The sequence below is a fragment of the Hemiscyllium ocellatum genome, chromosome 16 (assembly GCF_020745735.1).
Source record: "Hemiscyllium ocellatum isolate sHemOce1 chromosome 16, sHemOce1.pat.X.cur, whole genome shotgun sequence".
In the NCBI taxonomy this organism is placed as follows: domain Eukaryota; kingdom Metazoa; phylum Chordata; class Chondrichthyes; order Orectolobiformes; family Hemiscylliidae; genus Hemiscyllium; species Hemiscyllium ocellatum.
The window spans coordinates 78,777,580-78,797,021 of record NC_083416.1 but is presented as its reverse complement, the minus strand read 5'-3'; the positions used below and the strand labels follow the sequence as shown (position 1 = coordinate 78,797,021).

Sequence of the window (19,442 nt, the reverse complement as noted above, 5' to 3'; positions counted from 1 at the left end):
GACAATTATTATGGTATAGAAAGAGGCCATTCAGCTCAATATACCTGCACCAGTTCTATTACCTAGTACCAATCACCTGCCTTTTCCCCCATATCATCGTACATCATTACTATATATAAAAAACCCAATGCCCTCTTAAATGCCTCAGTCAAAACAGCCTCCTCCACACTTCCAGGCAGTTTAATTTGGCTCCTGGTGCTGGTAATATCAATTTCCCAGTACATCACAAAGAGCTAACCACATAAACAACCAGGTTAGAAGAGAGTAAATAAGTGCTTATTTTTGTTCTTAAAACTCAGATGTATAGTATCAAAAGATAACAAGTCCCGATTCCTAATCCCCATACAAACTGGAAAAATACAATAACAGGTTAGCAGAGGATTGACTGAAATATACAATTAGATTTCCTTTGCTGCTAAAGGTACAACTGTTTAATTTGAGTTATTCTGGACACAATAGTGCTGAGATGAAATCTTGCTTTAAAAATCTTTTTGCAGTGAGTATGTATCTGGTCAGTTACAACAAACAGGAGGTGATGGCCTAGTGGCATTATCACTAGACTATTAATGTGGAGACCCAGGAACCAGCCTTCAAATCCCACCATACCAGATGTTGGAATTTGAATTCAATAAAAACCTGGAATTAAAAGAGTGAGGATCACCAAGAATCCACTGTTGATTGTTGGGAAAAAAAATACTATCTGATTTGCTAATGTCCTTTAAGGAAGGATATAGCCATCTTTATCTGGTCTGGCCTACATGTGATTCCAGAACCACAACAATATGGTTGACTCTTAACCACCCTCTGAGCAATTGGGGTTGGGCAATGAATGCAGACCCAGCCAGTGACACCCAATTTAAAAAAAAAATGCAACTTTTGAGAGAGGAAGGTGGATAAGGCAGTTATCCTTTTGTCCCTTTATCTGTCTTGTACGATATTTCAGGATGATTCGAGAGAGGGAAAGAGCAGTGATGATTCTGCCAACAGCAGCTTGTGCTATCATTTCTACACTTGGCAATCAAGGTAGTTGCTGGCATTTGACTGACTTTCAAACTGCAACACTATGGCTCCATCAGGGTAATACTATTGACCAATCGGTGTCTCCCCTTCCAACTGACCTGGGCAAATTTGCATTCACTTGCAATGAAGGCGTTAATATTATTTTGTTAACTGTTTCCAACAAACATGAAGTCTATATCAGAAAACAAATATTTTTATTCTTGGAATAACCTAGATATTAACAAACAGGAAGATCTCCAAGGTTGTCTAGATACATCGCTTCATGCCACTGGAATGCTCTGCTCTGCCCTTTCAAAGGGCAGCTAAGGATGGCAACCAGTAAAGTTAATGTTTATCTGGTTTGGCCTACACAGGACTCCAGGCCCACTTCCCTTCTCTGAAAAGGCATCAGTGAACCAGATGAGTTTTAATGATAATGATAATTCCAGATTTTTATTGGATCCAAATTCCACCATCTGTTATGGAGAGATTTGAATCCGAATTTACAGAACGTTACCTGGGTCTCTCACCTCCTCTGAAATCCTGTATTTCTGGTTGGCAGAGCACAACAGCCATCACTGCACAAAGTATCAAATGCAGGTCCAACCAAAGGATACATTTTCAGAATTTTATATCAAACAAGATGAACTGTTGATATTCAAGTGACAATGCCTGGGACAAGTGCTGACCCTCATGGTTGGTGGTGCATGTGAAAACAGACTTGTAAACAAAGTCTTTTAAGTTTCCAAATCTTGGTTTTATTATGAAAGAGGCTTATCAAATAGGATTATTCTTCAATGTGAACACAAAACAAAAAAGATTTATACAGAAGCGATCTTTATACAAAGTCACCCGGTATAATCAATTCAGGAGTACGTACATGTACATTTTTTCACAGTATCAGTCGATGCCAAATATCACTATTGAAAGTCATTCACTTGGGATTTATGTCTCAATGCTTTTCTGTTCAATTTCACAACATACACACGCTTCATTCCTCTAATTAAAGGTTCTACATTCACTATTTATCAAGTAGCTATCGATGCCAATAAAATCCAATCCTTTCAGTATTGGAGAAAGAGGTCCATCCAATTATCACAGGTCATGACAAACCAGCTTTTATTAAAATAGAGAATAGGCATCTATTTTTCACATTTCATAATAAAGTAGGTTACAGACGCCAGTTTCTGCTTTTAAAAAAAACACTAATGTTTTGATCATATCCAAACATCTTCAAGGTTTGCAACAATAATTCAATGGATTAAAACTCAGTATTAAAAATTCCTGGCTGCTAATTTCTCACTGGTTATTTCCCTTGGGCTTTTAAACTTACATATTTTTAAAAGTTATTTTTCTTAAGGATTCTGTATGGCAGTGAAGATTCGGTGATCATTTGGAATGGAACTCCATTCGTCTCGGAAGGTAATTAGCCATAGTCCATGACAGAACGTGAGCATCGCACTCTCTCTGTTTGAAGAGAGGGACAATTGGTTATGAAGCTTGAGGAGCACCTCTCTGCATCAGGCAGGGAGCAGATAAGGAGGCGGGTTCCAAGTCTACCTCAGCCAGAGTGGAAATTGAACCTGTGCTATTGTTATTACTCTATACCATTTGCTTGCAGCTGTGCTGACCGTCCTGTTTCCACACCCACAAAATATAATAGGAATGAATGATTTTTTAAAAAAAAACACTATAATACCAATAGACAGTTTTGGGATTGGGAACAATGGATTTAGGTGTAATCTCAATTTGCATTGTGGTACCTCTCAAATGCTGTTGCTACCCCCTATTTAACTCTTCCATCAGTGAGTTACAGGAGTAATTTTAATCTAACCATACAATCGAGGGTGACATTGTGCTTACACCCTTCTCGATTTTACTTTCTGCTAAAGTCCTCAGGAAGGTTGCAGAACTTGCACCCCTCTCTATCATGTGGGATCCTGTCTGGTGAAAGGTCTCGCTGTAGTGAGGGCACAATTCAAGGATTTTCTCAATTTGCCACCAGCGGGCATAGGGTCCAAGCAACTCTGCTTTGTCCAGCAACAGAAGGAGCAAAATGTACCCCTATAAACACACCATTAAAGGCAGTAATGTGCTACACTTCAAGGATACAGGGCTGCCACTATATTCAGTCTGGTACTTGGTCAAACAGAAATTTACTGAAAAGAAGACTTGTCAAAGCTTTTTGTCTTGCACTCATCAGGACAAATGCAAGAATGCCAAATTTCAAACAAACAATGACACAATCACAGGAGAAAAAAAGATGCTGATTGGCACAGGCATCACCATGAGAAAGCAACGGGGAACTACAGTTGCCTCCAAAAGAAAAACAAGCTCCTGGGTAATTTCAAAAAGACACAAGGACCGTAAAAATATGGTTCTAGTTTCCAGAGAGAGTTCCCAATGTATGAATGTATCTTGCTTCTAGCAAGTCAAAACGAACCATATTATGAATTCAACAGATTGTCTCATTTCAGCAACATCTTCAGTTTAAGTGGACTGTTTGATGTCTCTACTTGGAATTTTCCAAAGTTCTGATATTTCAAGTGGAACCTCACAGGAGGACTTAAATGAAACTTCAATCTAAGTTGAAATTAGAAAAGCCTAGCACCTTTCTCTGACTCCCTATGTTGCTTTAGACTTGGCACAGATCTGGCAATCTTCAATGAACAACATTAGCTCAGGTTGCCAATTGTGCAACAAAGCAGCAGCCTTTAGACAGACATATCTTTTGTTTGAAAGTTACGAGGTCAGGGCTCATTAAAAGAAATAAAATGGAAGACAATCCATTCATAAAGATTCTATTCACTTGGTCCTGTGTTGCAAACTCTCCAGGGACTAAACTCTTCCCACAGAGAGATGGCTGCAGGCCAACCCAGGTTATTAAACCAAACTGTGCTTTGAGAAAAAGATAGTTATTGAACCATCATTGTTGTTAGGGGTATTGAGGAGGGGGGAGTTGCAGAGAAAAGATCATGCTGTCTGATTGTCAACTATCATTCAATTGGATAAGAGGACGGCCTACTCGCTTTCCAATGGCTGCTGGAAGGCAGTGCCCTCAGAGGGTGGATGTGTTGGGCAACCAAGGTGAGCAGGAGTGTGGGTGATGGTGAGGTTGGAGGCGAGAGTTTCTGTGTTGGCACCTCCATGAATATTTCCAGAGTTGGCACCCATGCTTGGTCCATGAGGAAAAAGCCTTGGACGATGTATCCAAAGGACTTAATTTCTCTGCATCCTTCCTCCCCCAACTACAAACGTACATAGGATTATGATTAAAAATTTAGAATAACTTACTCAGTAACAATGTTGCAGGTTAGACATCAGCGTAACCCTTGCAAACATCTGCCAACTCAAATGGGGCCTCTGTATAGACTCCATCCAAAAGGAAAGGTAAAAAAAAACCCAAATTGAGGAGGTGCCCCTTCTAACACTTTCATAAAAATTACCTAAAAATTGTCAAGTAGTGTTATAAGCATAATGGATATATGTCAAAATTTTTTCCTCATTTATAAAAACAACTAATATTGAGTGTACAAAATAACTAATAACAGAAAGTCACAAGGAGCAGGTAACCGTTAAATTTTTAGCTTCTTAGAAGGGGGAGCTTGCAAGTCGATCCTGGAAATATCTTTGTTGGCTGTGAATGGTATCCTCTCAATCACCTTCTTTCCAATAGTTTCAACCTGTTAAATTGAATTTGGGAAACAAAAATTGCATTAAAGGCCTCATTAGTTTGTGGCTCAATGCAGTCCAAACATTCCCTCCAAGTGTTTGGGTCATGTCCGCATTGGTCTCTTGGTCGGCTCAACTGGGAGATGAGAAGGCTTTCCTAATGTTAAGGTTCAGCAAAATAACAATGTGCATTTATAGAACACATCTGACACTAAATAATGTCCTATTCACAAGAGAATTGGATAGCAGGACATTGAAGGAAATATTAACTGACTTGGCCAAAAGCCTTGTCAAAGCATTTGTTTTGAAGCAGTTTAATAAAAGGAGGAGAGAGAAGGGCTGGTTGAGGGAGGGAATTCCAGAATGTTGGATCTGGATAAAAGCAGAATACTGTTTTTGCTTCAAATGGCCCGCACCTGCAACATACTGGAAGGCATTCAACAGGTGAGCCGGAAACAGTCAATGCTTCAGGTCAATGGCTGTCCATCACAAGGGAGTGACATTGAGGGGAGCAGCTTTTAAACAACTGCAGACCTGAAACTACGTGCATGACCACAGGATCTGACCTTTCTGTCTATACATCTCCATATCTCCTCCTACTGCCTTTCAGTATCATCATTTCTATCTTTACTCCCTTGACCTCAAAAACCTTTCCAACAAGTTCGTTCCCGATTAAGGTACTTGCACAAAAGTTATTCATCATTAAAATCTTCCAGTTCTGACGATAGGTCAACAATTCAAAGCATTGAGAGATTAAGGGTCATCATGGGAAGCAGGTCAGGCAATGTACCAGACATATTCTAACCTTAGATCATCCAACTGTCACTTGTGTTGCCGAATGGCCTAAGGTCTCACTGGTGGAAATGGTGAAGTTGGGTTTTGGGCAATATAGAGGGAGCTCTGCTCTGCTTCAAATCTTTATTTACCTGATCTGCGAAGCCTGGATACCATTCTAACATGGCATGACAGAAAATGGAACACATCTCCTTGTCCAACATTCTCTTCATTTCATCAATTTCACACTTTCAGATATCAACGAGCAAGGGATCAAATAGTTTACCAGCAATCAACATCCTCCATGAGACAACGTGACCATTGGCCTTTCATTTACATCTCGTAGAGGGGACAGCCCAGAAATGGTCTGTAATCAATTAGGAATGATCTCAAGCCCTTGAAGAAGAGATTTACTTGAGCTGGTAACGGAATGAGGGAGTTCAGTCATGGGGGAGATTATAGAAAGTGATGCAGAGAAAGTTAAAAGGGAGATTTACAAATGGTGCTTAAAATCGTGAAGATTTTGATTGAAGAGAAATAAAGAGAAGCCATTTCCAATGGAAACAGATTGAAAAAGATTGACAAAAGCATTAGAGATGACCTGGAAAACAATGCTACAATATGTGATGGAAGCAAATTGACTGCAACTATCAAAAAGGAGCTGTAAGTACACTCATACTCAAAAGGAAAAACATGCAGGCAGGGCTACGAGAAAATGTGTTAATTGTATAGTTCTTCTCAAGTGCCAGTGCCAGCACCAATACAAATGGGCCAAACTGCCATGTCTCTGTGCTGTGCCGTATCATTCTATGGTTTATTCTTTTAAAGATAGGAACAAGGGGTCATCCATAACTCCAGCCATTGAACAGGGACTCAGTTAATTAACTTCTCTAAGTAGTTGGGTTTCCTTTTCAATGTTGCCTATCTGTATTTGTTTCTTCATGTTTCAACCTGGAGAAAGATTGCTAAAGGGTTGAATGATGTCTGAGCTGTTTGAAAGCTTTTGATAACTTTTCCCACAATTATCTGGCGTTTCTTGAAAATTAAGGGAGACACAAATGGAAGGTCTCTTACAGTCAGCTTTGTACAACTATGTAAATGAGAACATGTATTAAATTAAGTTAGCATATCAATGTCACACGATTAGACCGGCTCCTAAACACTCAAATGTTTTCACTAGAAGACAAACATTGGTCTTAACACCGTCAAAGTGTTTGTTCATTTTGAGTGAAAGACATTAAACAGTTGAGGCTTTCAAGTGAATACTGATCAGAACATCAGACCATCGCTGGCCTACCCACCTCGACCAGTTATGGACTTGACTAAAGGAACCAATCCCAATGCTGGACCGATTGCTTTTCTGCCATTTATTCCCTTACCTGGAAACCGAGGTGTTGAAGCTTTTCGTGGAGACTGTCCAGAATGCGTCTGCCGTCAAAGATAAATGCGGGTTTCAGCATCGCTTTGTAGATCCTCTCATAGTCCAACTCCTGAAAGGCCACAAATTTAAACTAAGATAGGGACAGGATCTTCAAATAAAATCCTGCTTACACATGTAATATTACAATAAATGCAAGTTTACAAAAAATCCTACTCAAGACTGCAGAATAGATAGAGTTGAGGAACAAACACGTACAAAAATTAAAATTTGAGCATGTCGAGTTACGCTAACAGTACATTTAAGACTGCAGCATCCAGATTACAGACCTTTCCCAACCTCAACATATGATTTTAGGCTGAATGTGTGTCATTATGTGCATTTCCCAATAAAAGAAGTCTTCCTTGTATAAAATGATCTTCAAAATGTTTCAGAGGCATTAAATTCACTCAATGATATACTGTAACAATGTAGGGAATCCAACAGCCAACTTACACACAGCAACTTCCCACAAACAACAACATGACAGCAAGATCATCTACTTTTGTGATGTTGATCAAATGATAGGATACCAAGGACAGCTCTTGATCCTCTTCACCTTAGGGGGTCAATACGACCTCTAGTTAACATCTTATCCAAAACCACCGCGGGAGCGCTGTGCTAGGTTTCAGGTTAGATTTTGTACTCAAGTCTCTTAAGTGGAACTCGAACTCTATAATCTTGATTCAGAGGCAGAACTTGAGGTGGGCTATCAGTACTGAGACTGCAGCCCACCCACTCCCAGAACTAAACAACAGGGACAGAAACAGTGTTCCTGAAGCCCATCCCCATCTCCCTTTATAATCATATCCTTCACCAATACTATTGTGATTCTTGGTAACACTTCTGGCTTCCCATACAGCATGTAATCTTAATATGGACAGATAGTAGGCAGTAGTAATATTACTGGACTACTAATCCCAAACTAATGCTCCGGGGACATAGGTTCAAATCCTACCATGGTTTCTGGACGATAAGCTAATATTGGTGATGGTGACCACGGTAACTATTTGGTTTACTAATGTCCTTTAAGGAAGGAAATCTGCCACCCTTACGTGATCTGGCCCACGTGACTCCAGACAGACAGCAATGCAGTTAATTCTCAACTGTCCTCTGAAATGGAAAGCTACTCTGTTCAAAGCAAACTCAATTCAAGGATAAATGGGGATGTGCAACAGAAACTGGCTTTATTGCAACAACACCCACATCTGTTAAAACATTTAACAAGATGTGAGTTTGTGACTCCAATATCTTTAACCTCCATACTGTCAATGGTACTACAGCACTTGTCAATTTACTTGATTACACTCTCATCACCATTTTCACACCCTTCTGACCAGTGAAACAAGCATCAGTAGATGCTTTTTATTGGGGAAGAGAAGTTGGTTGTTTCAGCAAAAATCTCCAGAGTTGAATATGCCTCCAGTCCTTAATGGTTTTCAGTGCCCAGCTTACTGGCTAATCTTTAGACGGCCAGTCAGTGAGGGATAAAACTGGAGTCTAATCTTTGTAGAGTTATGGAACTTCTATTTAAAGTGATACAACCTATAAATTTTGGGACGTGATGGCCCAGTGGTATTATCGCTGGAGTGTCAATGCAGAGACCCAGGCCATATTCTGGGGAACAGAGTTTGAATCCCAGCATGACAGATGAGGGAATTTGAATTCAATAAAAATCTGGAATGAGAAGTCTAGTGATTACTGGAAATCCATTGGGGAAAAGCCTATCTAGTTCAGTCCAAAGATGTGCAGGTTAGGTGAATTGGCCATGCTAAGTTGACCGTAGTGTTAGGTGAATGTAGGGGGATGGGTCTGGGTGGGTTGCGCTTCGGCGGGTCGGTGTGGACTTGTTGGGCCGAAGGGCCTGTTTCCACACTGTAGGTAATCTAATCTAATCTAATTCACTAATGTAATGACAGGAAGCTGCCATACTTACCTCGTCTGGCCTACATGTGACTCCAACCCATGTGGCTAACTCTTAACTGCCCTGTGGGCATTTAGAGATGGACAGTAAATGCTGACTTAGCCAGCAATGCCTTCACTGGGTGAATGAATCAAAGAAAACATGCACTTCCAAAACAAAATCAACCACTGTTTCAGCCTGCTCATTTATACACAGGATTGAATTGAATTTATTGTCACAGTTGAAAAGCTTTGTCTTCCGAGTAATACAGTGATCAATCATGAGTCAAAACCACAGTCCATACCGAGATGACCGCATTCGTTACACTCTTGCTCAAAAAAAAGGAAAAGGGGGCAGCGACAATGGTAACAGGTACAGGTCGGTCAGTTTAACATCAGACAGTTGGACAGCAGCTAACGTTGATACAGAGGCAAAGATTTCAGTGAGAGTCATATCTGGTTAACTTATTTCAGTTTTGCTGACGAAGTAACAGAGAGAGTTTGTTTGACAGCAGGACAGACAGTTGAAAGTCCATACACACATCACATGTCAGCAATACTGAAGCCAGTGGGATAAATGGGTTGTTTCAGTATGGATACGAAATTAGCCAATGGACAGAAAGCAGAATTAGGAATGGCAGTCTTTTGGAATGGAATGAGGTAGACAATGATGTTTTCCAAAAGTCCAGTACCATGATTACTGTTGGGTTTAATATATCAAAAATACCTAGATTTGTGATACAGTATAAAAATTCAAAATTTGCACATGGTACAAAATATATGAGGTTAGTAGAGGCAGGAAATCTCAATTTTTAAAAAGTACATGGAGAGCACTTGAAATATGATAATATTGAAGGCTATGGGTCAAGTGCTGGAAAGTGGGATTGGTGTAGATAGGTTGGCGCAGCATCGATGGGCCGAAAGGCCTCATCTGGGCTGTATGATTCTTCAAAGAGTGTAAATAGACTGCAGCACTTTAAGGTTGACAGCATCATCTTCTCAAGGGCAATTAGGGACAGGCAATAAATGCTGGACCAGCCAGTGGCACCCACATTCTGGGAGTGAACAAAAATGTTCAGGAAGACAGTGGATTCCAGAAGAGACAGATAGGCAGACAACAGATCAAATTCAAAGAAGAAGAAGGGAGAGCTGATAAATTTCAGTAAGGTGAATGAGAAAAGACAACACCAGATAACTAATATCTTTGAAAGGATGCAAGAACAGAGGCAGCCAAGGGTACCAGTGCAGAAATCATTCAAGAGGACAAAGACTAACAAAGCACAAAAGAAAAACATTTGCAATTATATAGTACCCTTCACGACGACATGTCTCAAAGCGGTTTACAACTGAAGGATGTTGTGAACATTCAGTCATTGCTGCAATGTGGGAAATGGAGCAACCAATTTATGAACAGCAAGCTCCCAAAAACAACAATGTGATAATAGTTAGATAATCTGTTCTTTAATGAGGGATAAATATCGGCCGAGATATCATGGATAACTCTTCTCTTTTTCAAAATAACGGCTCTGTGATACACAACAAAAGGCAAGTCAGACTTTTGTTTTAACATCTCATCTGAATGATGGCATCTCAGACAGTGTAGTGTTCCTCAGTCCTGCACTGCAATGTTCAACTTGATGGTCTGCCTGGATTAACACTTGAAGCCATAACCACTTTAAGCCAGTACACTGCCAAGTCAAGTCATGGCTGACACACACATGGGATCCTGAGCCTTATAAATAGGGTTCCAATCCAGGGGATCAGTTGACTGTGTGGATGGTTTGTGATGCAGAGTGATGCCAACAACAGCATGGGTTCAATTCCCACACTACAATTTCAATGCCAGCAGTACAGGTTCAGGTCTCCACACTGGCAATGGTAATTCATACAGTGCACCTCCTCACACTACCCCAGACATGTGGAATGGTGTCCCTAAGTCCAACTAACCAACTGGCTCACTCCAGTGGGAATAAAAAAGATATTTTTGTGAACTATGGCTAACTATCTTATGTTATACCAACATGTCTTGTATATACAACTCATGTATTTAGTAACATATCAAAACAGACATATCTGTTAGGACAGACATATATCACGACACAGGACAAACTTGATTTCAACAACTCTACAGTTAAATAAGTGGATTTTTATGCTAATGGCTACCAATTCGGGGCAACCCCTTTATCTACAAGGTCAGAAGGAAGAGTCAGAAGGAATAAATAAGAGGAAATACCCACAGCAGCAGTTATTTTTAATACCTTAAACATATCCCATTCTGTGCAGATCACGATAGCGTGGGCATTCTTACAAGCCTCATAAGGGTCTTGAGAGATGGTGACCAAACGTGACACTAATAAAAATAAAAGAGAAATTGCATTAAAAGATAAACCATCTACATTTCACAGCATCCTTCAAAACTGCAGTGCACGTTCAGGCCATTTTATAATCAAATTTGGAATCATAGCTCCTGTGGTAACATTGACAGTGCACAAGCACATTTGTGCGTAGCAAGGTCGCACAAGCAGGTATGTGATAATGACCAGATAACTATTTTTGCGATATTAATGGAGACATCAGTAATCATCAAATGTACTGGCATAAACCACCTTTTAAATTAATGATCATGAGCCCTTTCACATTCACCCAAATAAGGTACCTCAGTTCAACATCTCAGCTAAACGACTGCACGAAGAATACTGCCCACCGAGACACACATATAAAGATAACAAAGTATATGTATCGTTTTATATGTGCAAGTGTGTCAGTGGATAGTATTCTCGGTGCAATATGTATATATAAAAAATATTGCCTTACACAGCCTCAGGACACCCTGAAACATTTTGGTTGCATTTCGTTGTTGCACTAGTATCAGTGCAATTGTTTTTAGAAGTGATGAGAATTAGAATGCCTTTTGCTTCCAGAACTCATTAAAACAAAAAGAAAAGGGTTACCAAACGTGCAGTAAGGTGACGAAAATCAAAAAACTCTCAGAATAATAAGAATACAAGGTCATTCACCCCAGCATGTTGGTGCTGATGTTTTGAAGTATGAATCCATTGAATGAGACATTGGGAAATGTTGACGTATAAAGGGGATCTGGGTGTACTTGCTGACCAGTCACTCGGGCGGTGAGGGAGGAACCCCGGTATCTGTGCTGGCAGTGAGAACAGGCAGCTGACGTCTTGCGGAGAGGGAGCTACGTGAAGGAGTTTGGGGCCCCAGCAATTACTGGTGAACCTTGAACTTTATTCTTTTATTTTTCTTGGTTATATAAAAGGGGCATTTAATGTTAACTATTACAGTCTTTCTTTATTTTTCTACTTATTATATGAAGGTTTGCAATGCTTACCTCCTAACTTTGTTTCTTTTACCACTTTGTACCTGAGGTTTTTTCTACCTAGATACCTTTGTATATAAGATGATACGGTGTGTGGTGACATTAGATATTTTCCACTGTATTCCAATACTCGAGTACATATGACAATAAGCAAGCAGTTAGGAAGGTAAATGGTATGTTGTGCTCATTGCAAGAGGTACGAGTACAGGAGCAAGGATGTCTTACGTGTTGAGACAACAATAAAGGGGGGGCGGGTCAATGGCCTAGCCATCCAGGTAATCCTCTGGGATCTCTGGTTCGAATTCCACCAAGGCAGATGGTGGAATTTGAATTCAATGAAAATCTGGAATTAAAAGTCTAATGATGACCACAAAACCATTGTCAGTTCTTGCCATCCCTGTGTGGTCTGGCTTACATGTAACTCCAGACCCACAGCAACATAGTTGACTCTTAACTGCCCTCTGGGCAATTAATTTTGGGCAACAAATGTTCGCCTAGCCAGTGACGCCCTCTTCCCAGGAATGAATTTTTATTAAAATACCTGGAATATTGAGTGCAGCTTTGGTCTCTTTGCAAAGGGAAAGATATACTTACCATAGAGAGAGCACAGCGAAGGTTCACCTAACTGATTCCTGAGATAGAGGGTTTGTTATCGGAGGAGAGATTGGATTGACCGGGCCTCATTTCACTTCGAAATACAAAAGGGAAGCTTTTGAAACATACTAAATTCTGGACAGACTGGATTGAGGGATGACATTGTGCTTGGCTGGAGCTTCCAAAACAAGGGGTCATGGTTTCAGGATATGGGGTAGACCATTTCGGATCAAGAGGAGGAGCAATATTTCCTGTGGTGACGGTGAACTTGTGGAAATCTCTACTGCAGTAGGCCGTCAAGATTAACTTACTGAATCTACTAAATACAGAAATAGATGTATTTCTAAAAGCTAAACATGTAAAAGGGGGACAGGGATAGGAATTTGACGTTGAGATCAAGGATTGATGATCGTATTGAATGACGGAGCAGACACAATGGGCCAAATGGTTCTTAAGGTGTAACTTTCTCAGTTCTATTGCTCCACTGATACAGTGTAGTCCTTGCTAAGGATTATTCAATCAGAGCATATTTCCAACTCTCTATGACTCAAATATAGCGTCACTAGGAGCTGGTGACGTCACACCAGCTCCTAACTCAGAAGCCTCTAAAAGTGTACAAGTGAAGTTTAAGATGTTCATGGACCAGTTACAGGTTAAGAATGCATACATTAAATAGGTTAACGCTGTGTCAACATTGGTCACACATCTTCATTAATTTAGTTTCAGTCAGAAAGAAAGGTGAGCCATCGACTTGCAGTCATCTGTGGTGACTCCACTGGTGAGTAAAGAGAGAGAGCACTGCTCGTGCATAAACAGCAGAAACTTTATAAACCACTTGGACTGAGGAGTTTCACAAAAGGAATAGTCAAAAATAAATGAATGTCAAACCAAAGAAGGAGTTCATTGTGTGAGGTGGGTTCCACCTAGTGGTGGCATTGGGCACTAACAATCATAAAGTCAGACAGAAAGAGACTCTTCAGCACCACCAAATACACAAAATCTCCACTGTACCCATAGCCTTGAAAGTTATGACAAATGTTGTCCAACTCCCTCAGCTTTACTGCGTGCACTGCAATGAACACTTGAAATGTTGTTGTGAGGCTTTGTATAGGCAGAAACCTAAGGTTTAACAAACAGTGCGATACCAAGACTGTTTGCTTCAGTTAATGGATCTTCCTCATTCAATGCTTAACACAACAAAAATTCTCAAGTTCTCTGTTGTCCCGTATACATACCCCTGTCAGGATCATCATCACAAACACTGGGGTGAGACAGGTCTTGAATAATTTGCTCCTTCTTCACTTTTGGATCAAATATGTGCAGCCTGGCTCCTTCATCCAGGAGATATTTGGATATGTAGATACTGGATGACTCCCTGCAATGGAAATCATTCTTGAAACGTGAGGCCAATTGGTTCAAGGACCCAATAACAGTCTGGTACAATAGACTGTGCACTGTATCAAATTGAACAGTACAGAAGGAGGCCATTTGTGCCAGTGGTTTTGCTAGCTTTCTGAAGCAATGGTCCAAATTAGTCCCATACCCCTTCTCTCCCCACCATGTCTTACAGCATTTTACAGTCTTTATAGTAAAAACATTTACCAAGTTCCCTTTTGAAATTAGATCATTACCAGAAAAGAAAACATTTTCAAAAGCTTCCAGAGTACAGGGAAAAGACAGGAATTGTTTTTTTAAAAACTGTTTGGCTTTTACAAAATGCCAGAATGGATACAACAGGCTGAAGGCCTCCTGCTATGGTAACCATTCTGCTGATGCCATCAGGTTCTGATCAAACCACTTCCTGTAGTCATGAGGAAGTGAATTGAAAATCACAATGCACTGTAAAATAAATTCTCATCGCCCACCTCCTCACATTCACAACTGAAATGAATGATTTTTAACACTGAGTAGCATGGTAGAACAGAGGGACCTAGGGGTTCAAGTACATAATTTTTTGAAGTTTGTATCACATATAGGTAGGGCGGTTAAAAAGGCGTTTGACACACTTTTTAAGCTCTGATCTCCAGCATCTGCAGTCCTCACTTTCTCCTAGTGGATTTTAACCTACTGTCAATCCTCTTGCAAAGATGCCTTCCTTGAAGATGCTCTCCTCCTCCCTCTACAAGGATTTCAGTGAGTCCCTCTCACACTGCAACCCCCCAGGTCATCTCCACTGCCCTGAAGCTCTTCAGCCACGTCCTCACAGCACCGCCTTCTTGACCTGCAATCTTCTTCCTGACCTCTCCGCCCCCACCCCCTCTTCGGCCTATCACCCTCACCTTAACCTCCTTCCACCTATCGTATTCCCAGTGCCCCTCCTCCCTACCTTATATCTTAGCCTGCTTGGCACACCCTCCTCATTCCTGAAGAAGGGCTTATGCTCGAAACATCGATTCTCCTGCTCCTTTGATGTTGCCTGACTTGCTGCACTTTTCCAGCAACACATTTTTAAGCTCTGATCTCCAGCATCTGCAGTCCTCACGTTCTCCTAATAACCCTCTTCGCTGTCCATTACACCTCCAATTTTGGTGTCATCTGCAAACTTACTAACTGTACCTCTTACGCTCGCATCCAAATCATTTATGGAAATGACAAAAAGTAGAGGGCCCAGCACCGAATCTTGTGGCACTCCACTGGTCACAGGCCTCCAGTCTGAAAAATAACCCTCCACCACCACCTTCTGTCTTCTACCTTTGAGCCAGTTCTGTATCCAAATGGCTAGTTCTCCCTGTATTCCATGAGATCTAACCTTGCTAATCAGTTTCTCATGGGGAACCTTGACAAACGTCTTACTGAAGTCCAAAAAGATCACATCTACTGCTCTGCCCTCATCAGTCTTCTTTGTTGCTTCTTCAAAAAACTCAATCAAATGTGAGAGACATGATTTCCCACGCACAAAGCCATGTTGACTATCCCTAATCAGTCCTTGCCTTTCCAAATACATGTGCATCCTGTCCCTCAGGATTCCCTCCAACAACTTGCCCACCACCGAGGTCAGGCTCACCAGTCTATAGTTCCCTGGCTTGTCTTTACCGCCCTTCTTAAACAGTGGCACCACGTTTGCCAACCTCCAGTCTTCCAGCACCTCACCTGTGACTATCGATGATACAAATATCTCAGCAAGAGGCCCAGTAATCATTTCTCTAGCTTCCCACAGAGATATCAGGAACACCTGATCAAGTCCTGGGGATTTATCCACCTTTAACCATTTCATGACATCCAACACTTCCTCCTCTGTAATCTGGACACTTTGCAAGATGTCACCATCTATTTCCCTAAAGTCTATATCTTCCATATCCTTTTCCACACTAAATACTGATGCAAAATTTCCCGACTCAGGCGACTGACTGTGTAGAGTTTGCACCTTCTCCCCGTGTCTGCGTGGGTTTCCTCCGGGTGCTCCGGTTTCCTCCCACAGTCCAAAGATGTGCGGGTCAGGTGAATTGGCCATGCTAAATTGCCCGTAGTGTTAGGTAAAGGGGTAAATGTAGGGGTATGGGTGGGTTGCGCTTCGGCGGGTCGGTGTGGACTTGTTGGGCCGAAGGGCCTGTTTCCACACTGTATGTAATCTAATCAAAATATTCATTTAGTATCTCCCCCATTTTCTGAGGCTCCATATAAAGGCCGCCTTGCTGATCTTTGCGGGGCCTTATTCTCTCCCTAGTTACCCTTTTGTCCTTAATATATTTGTTAAGGGAAGGTCTAGGATAACGTAGAGGGCTAGGAAGATTAACTGACAATGACATCACAGAACAAATGGCAAAGGACTGACCAAAGGTTGTAGTGAACTAACAACAGGGTCCATCTCTGTAGGACTGTGTAATCGCAGTGTAAACTCTGTACAAACACCCCAGCAAATTCACCAACTGTACCTTGTGTCTCCTGTGTCCTTCTTAAAGGCAAACCCCAACAAACCAATCTTTTTATCGGTGACGGTGTTGAAAAGGCAACCGATTACTCGCGCTGCAAACCTTCTCCTTTGGTAATCGTTAATCTCGATCACCTGCCACATAGGATTACAGAGAATTTATAGAAGCCATTCAGCCCAACTGGTCTCTGCTAGATTTCATGCTGCAGACAAGCCTCCACCCAATCCAACTCCTCTCATCCTGTTCACATATCTCCCGTTCGTTTGCGGTTTCCTTGGAAATATATGTATGCTTTTCATCCTGACTAATCCCGGTGGGAGTGAGTTCCACATTCCATTGCATGAGTAAGAAGTTACTCAAGTTCCTTTTTGGGTTTATAGTTGATCCTCTTCCCCAATTTGGTTTTAGATCTTCAGACTGACATTCAGCTATGTTCCCATAATTTTGATTTCCACTTGAGGACATAGAAAGGCAATCAATAGAAACACAAGTAGGCCATTCAACCCTTCAAATCTACTCTACAATTCAATATGGTCACAGCTGATACAATACCTCAACTTCACATTCTCACCTGCTCCGCCCAACCTAATCCATTGATGTCCCAAAATCAGAAGTTCATTGATTTTAGCTGAAAATTCATGATGGGAGTCCACAAAGAGTTACAACTCTCCAAGTCAAAGAAATTCTCCTCGTCTCAGTCCTAAGTGATCGACCCCTTATCCAGAGACCCTTATCTTGCTTCTTTGGAAATCTTCCAACTCAAGTCATGACAATTTCACTGATCCCTCAGCAGATTCTCACCTGTTGCCAATACCTGGCCACTTCTGGCAGATTGAGGGCTTCACAAAGATAAACCAGATTGAGAACATCCTTCTGAAAGCAGCTGCCCCCAAAGCCTGTAATTGAAATAGACAATTCTGAAGGAAATGTTATGGAATAAATTAACACTCATTAGAAAGGGAACTGACAATCAGTGGGGAGTAACGTGGCAGGAGGTCAGGCAGCATCCAAGGAGCAGGAGAATCGACGTTTCGGGCATGAACCCTTCTTCAGCCCTTATGCCTGAAGAAGGGCTCATGCCTGAAACGTCGATTCTCCTGCTCCCTGGATGCTGCCTGACCTGCTGCGCTTTTCCAGCAACACATGTTTCAGCTCTGATCTCCAGCATCTGCAGTCCTCACTTTCTCCTATAGCAGAAGTAGTCATACCTTTTTCCTCCAAGCCCTTTTGATCCAGGAAACTCACGAGCTTGTAAATATTCCAATATTACTTCATTATATTGAGAAGGATGGGAGAGAGAATTACTGGCCTGTCAGGATAATGTGATTTGTGGTGAATGTCATCACAGATATTGAATAAGGACAGGAGTAACCTGAGCTGACCAGAAATGACATGGTTTTGTTAACCAGGGGGCCATAATGTAATAATTGTCAGTAATAAATCAAATTCAGGAGAAATGTTTTCACTCAGAAGGTAGTTAGAACATGGAACTTGCTATCACAGAGTTCTTGTCACAAGTAGAACCAATACATGTAACGGGACACTAGATAAAGTCATGACGTAAAAAGGAATAATTATGGCGCTGATGTGGTGTGATGAAATGTGTGGCAGGAGGCTTAATGCAGCTTAAATAATAGTGTCATAATTGGATAGAAAGATTTCCCAGCTCCGAGAAGCCGATGTAACAGGGTCCTTACCAACACTGGCTTTTAGGAACTTGCTCCCGATTCTCTGGTCAGTGCCGATGGCATGGGCCACCTCTTCCACGTCAGCCCCCGTTGCCTCGCATAAGGCACTGATCGAGTTAATACTGCTGATCCGCTGAGCAAGGAAGGCGTTGGCAGCCTGTACAAAGGTCAAGTCACAGTGAGGAACAGGGTGGAGGTGATGGGGAAAGAAACAAAAAAAATAGAGGTTTCATCAGCCACTATATTCGAGAATCTGGGCATCCCTAGTAAGGCCATCATTGGTTCCACATCCCTAATAGAGTGGCTTGCTGGACCATTTCAGAAGGTAGTGAAGAGTTAACCACATCACTGCAGGCCTGGAGTATGGAGAGGCGATGGCCTAGTGGTATTATCACTCCAGTGACCAAGGTAAGGAGCTGGGGTCTTGGGTGTGAATCCCACTATGGCAGATGGCAGAATTTGAACTCAATTAAAATCTGGAATTAAGAGGTTAATGGTGATCATGAACCCATTGTTGGTGGTCAGAAAAACCCATTTGGTTCACTAATGTCCTTTTGGGGAAGAAAACTGACTCCAGATCCACAGCAGTGCAGTTGACTCAAATGCCCTCTGGGGTAGGCAATAAATGCTGGCCTAGTCAGTGACACTCTCACCCCAGAGTTGACTTAACTCCTGAATAAAGAAAAAATGGATAAGCTAGGACTCTTTTCACTGGATCGTAGGAGGTTGAGGAGTGACCTTATACAGGTTTATAAAATCAGGAGGGGGATAGAGAAGATGAATAGCAAAAGTCTTTTCCCTAGAGTGGAGGAGTTCAAAACTAGAGAAGCTATTTTAAGGTGAGTGGAGAAAGATTTAAAAGGGACCTGGAGGGTGGCTTTTTCACACAGAGGGTGGTTCCTACATGGATTGAACTGCCCTCTGAAGAGCCATCCCATCCATACGCACCTCCCTGCCCTATCCCTGTAACCCTCCATTTTCCATGGCTAACCCACCTAGCCTGCACACCTGTCAGAGAAATTAGCCCAATAAAGCAGAGACCACACAAACCAGATCGGGTGAAATTGACAAGCTGTTTATTACAAGCGATATCACTAGAAGAGAAATTGTCTAGGCTGACACAGAACAGACAGTCAGTGCAGGTAGACCAAGGGTTCTTTACCTCGAGCTGAGGATGAAACCAGGTTTTA

General features: G+C 41.6%; 1 protein-coding gene across 3 annotated transcripts in view; it reads right to left on the bottom strand.

Annotated features, from left to right (window-relative positions):
• Nucleotides 1–1,776: 1,776 nt before the first annotated feature.
• The window catches only part of LOC132823297 (UDP-glucose 6-dehydrogenase-like), a 42,470-nt gene continuing 24,804 nt past the window's right edge, over nt 1,777–19,442 (bottom strand). For all 3 annotated transcript variants that reach the window (XM_060836955.1, XM_060836958.1, XM_060836957.1), the window contains exons 6-12: nt 18,262–18,409; nt 17,366–17,460; nt 16,568–16,698; nt 13,931–14,070; nt 11,023–11,114; nt 6,825–6,935; nt 1,777–4,682 (exon numbers count right to left, since the gene is read on the bottom strand). In XM_060836955.1, coding sequence (XP_060692938.1) covers nt 4,575–4,682; nt 6,825–6,935; nt 11,023–11,114; nt 13,931–14,070; nt 16,568–16,698; nt 17,366–17,460; nt 18,262–18,409 — 825 coding nt within the window. In that variant the 3' untranslated portion in view covers nt 1,777–4,574. The remainder of the gene's footprint in view (nt 4,683–6,824; nt 6,936–11,022; nt 11,115–13,930; nt 14,071–16,567; nt 16,699–17,365; nt 17,461–18,261; nt 18,410–19,442) is intronic.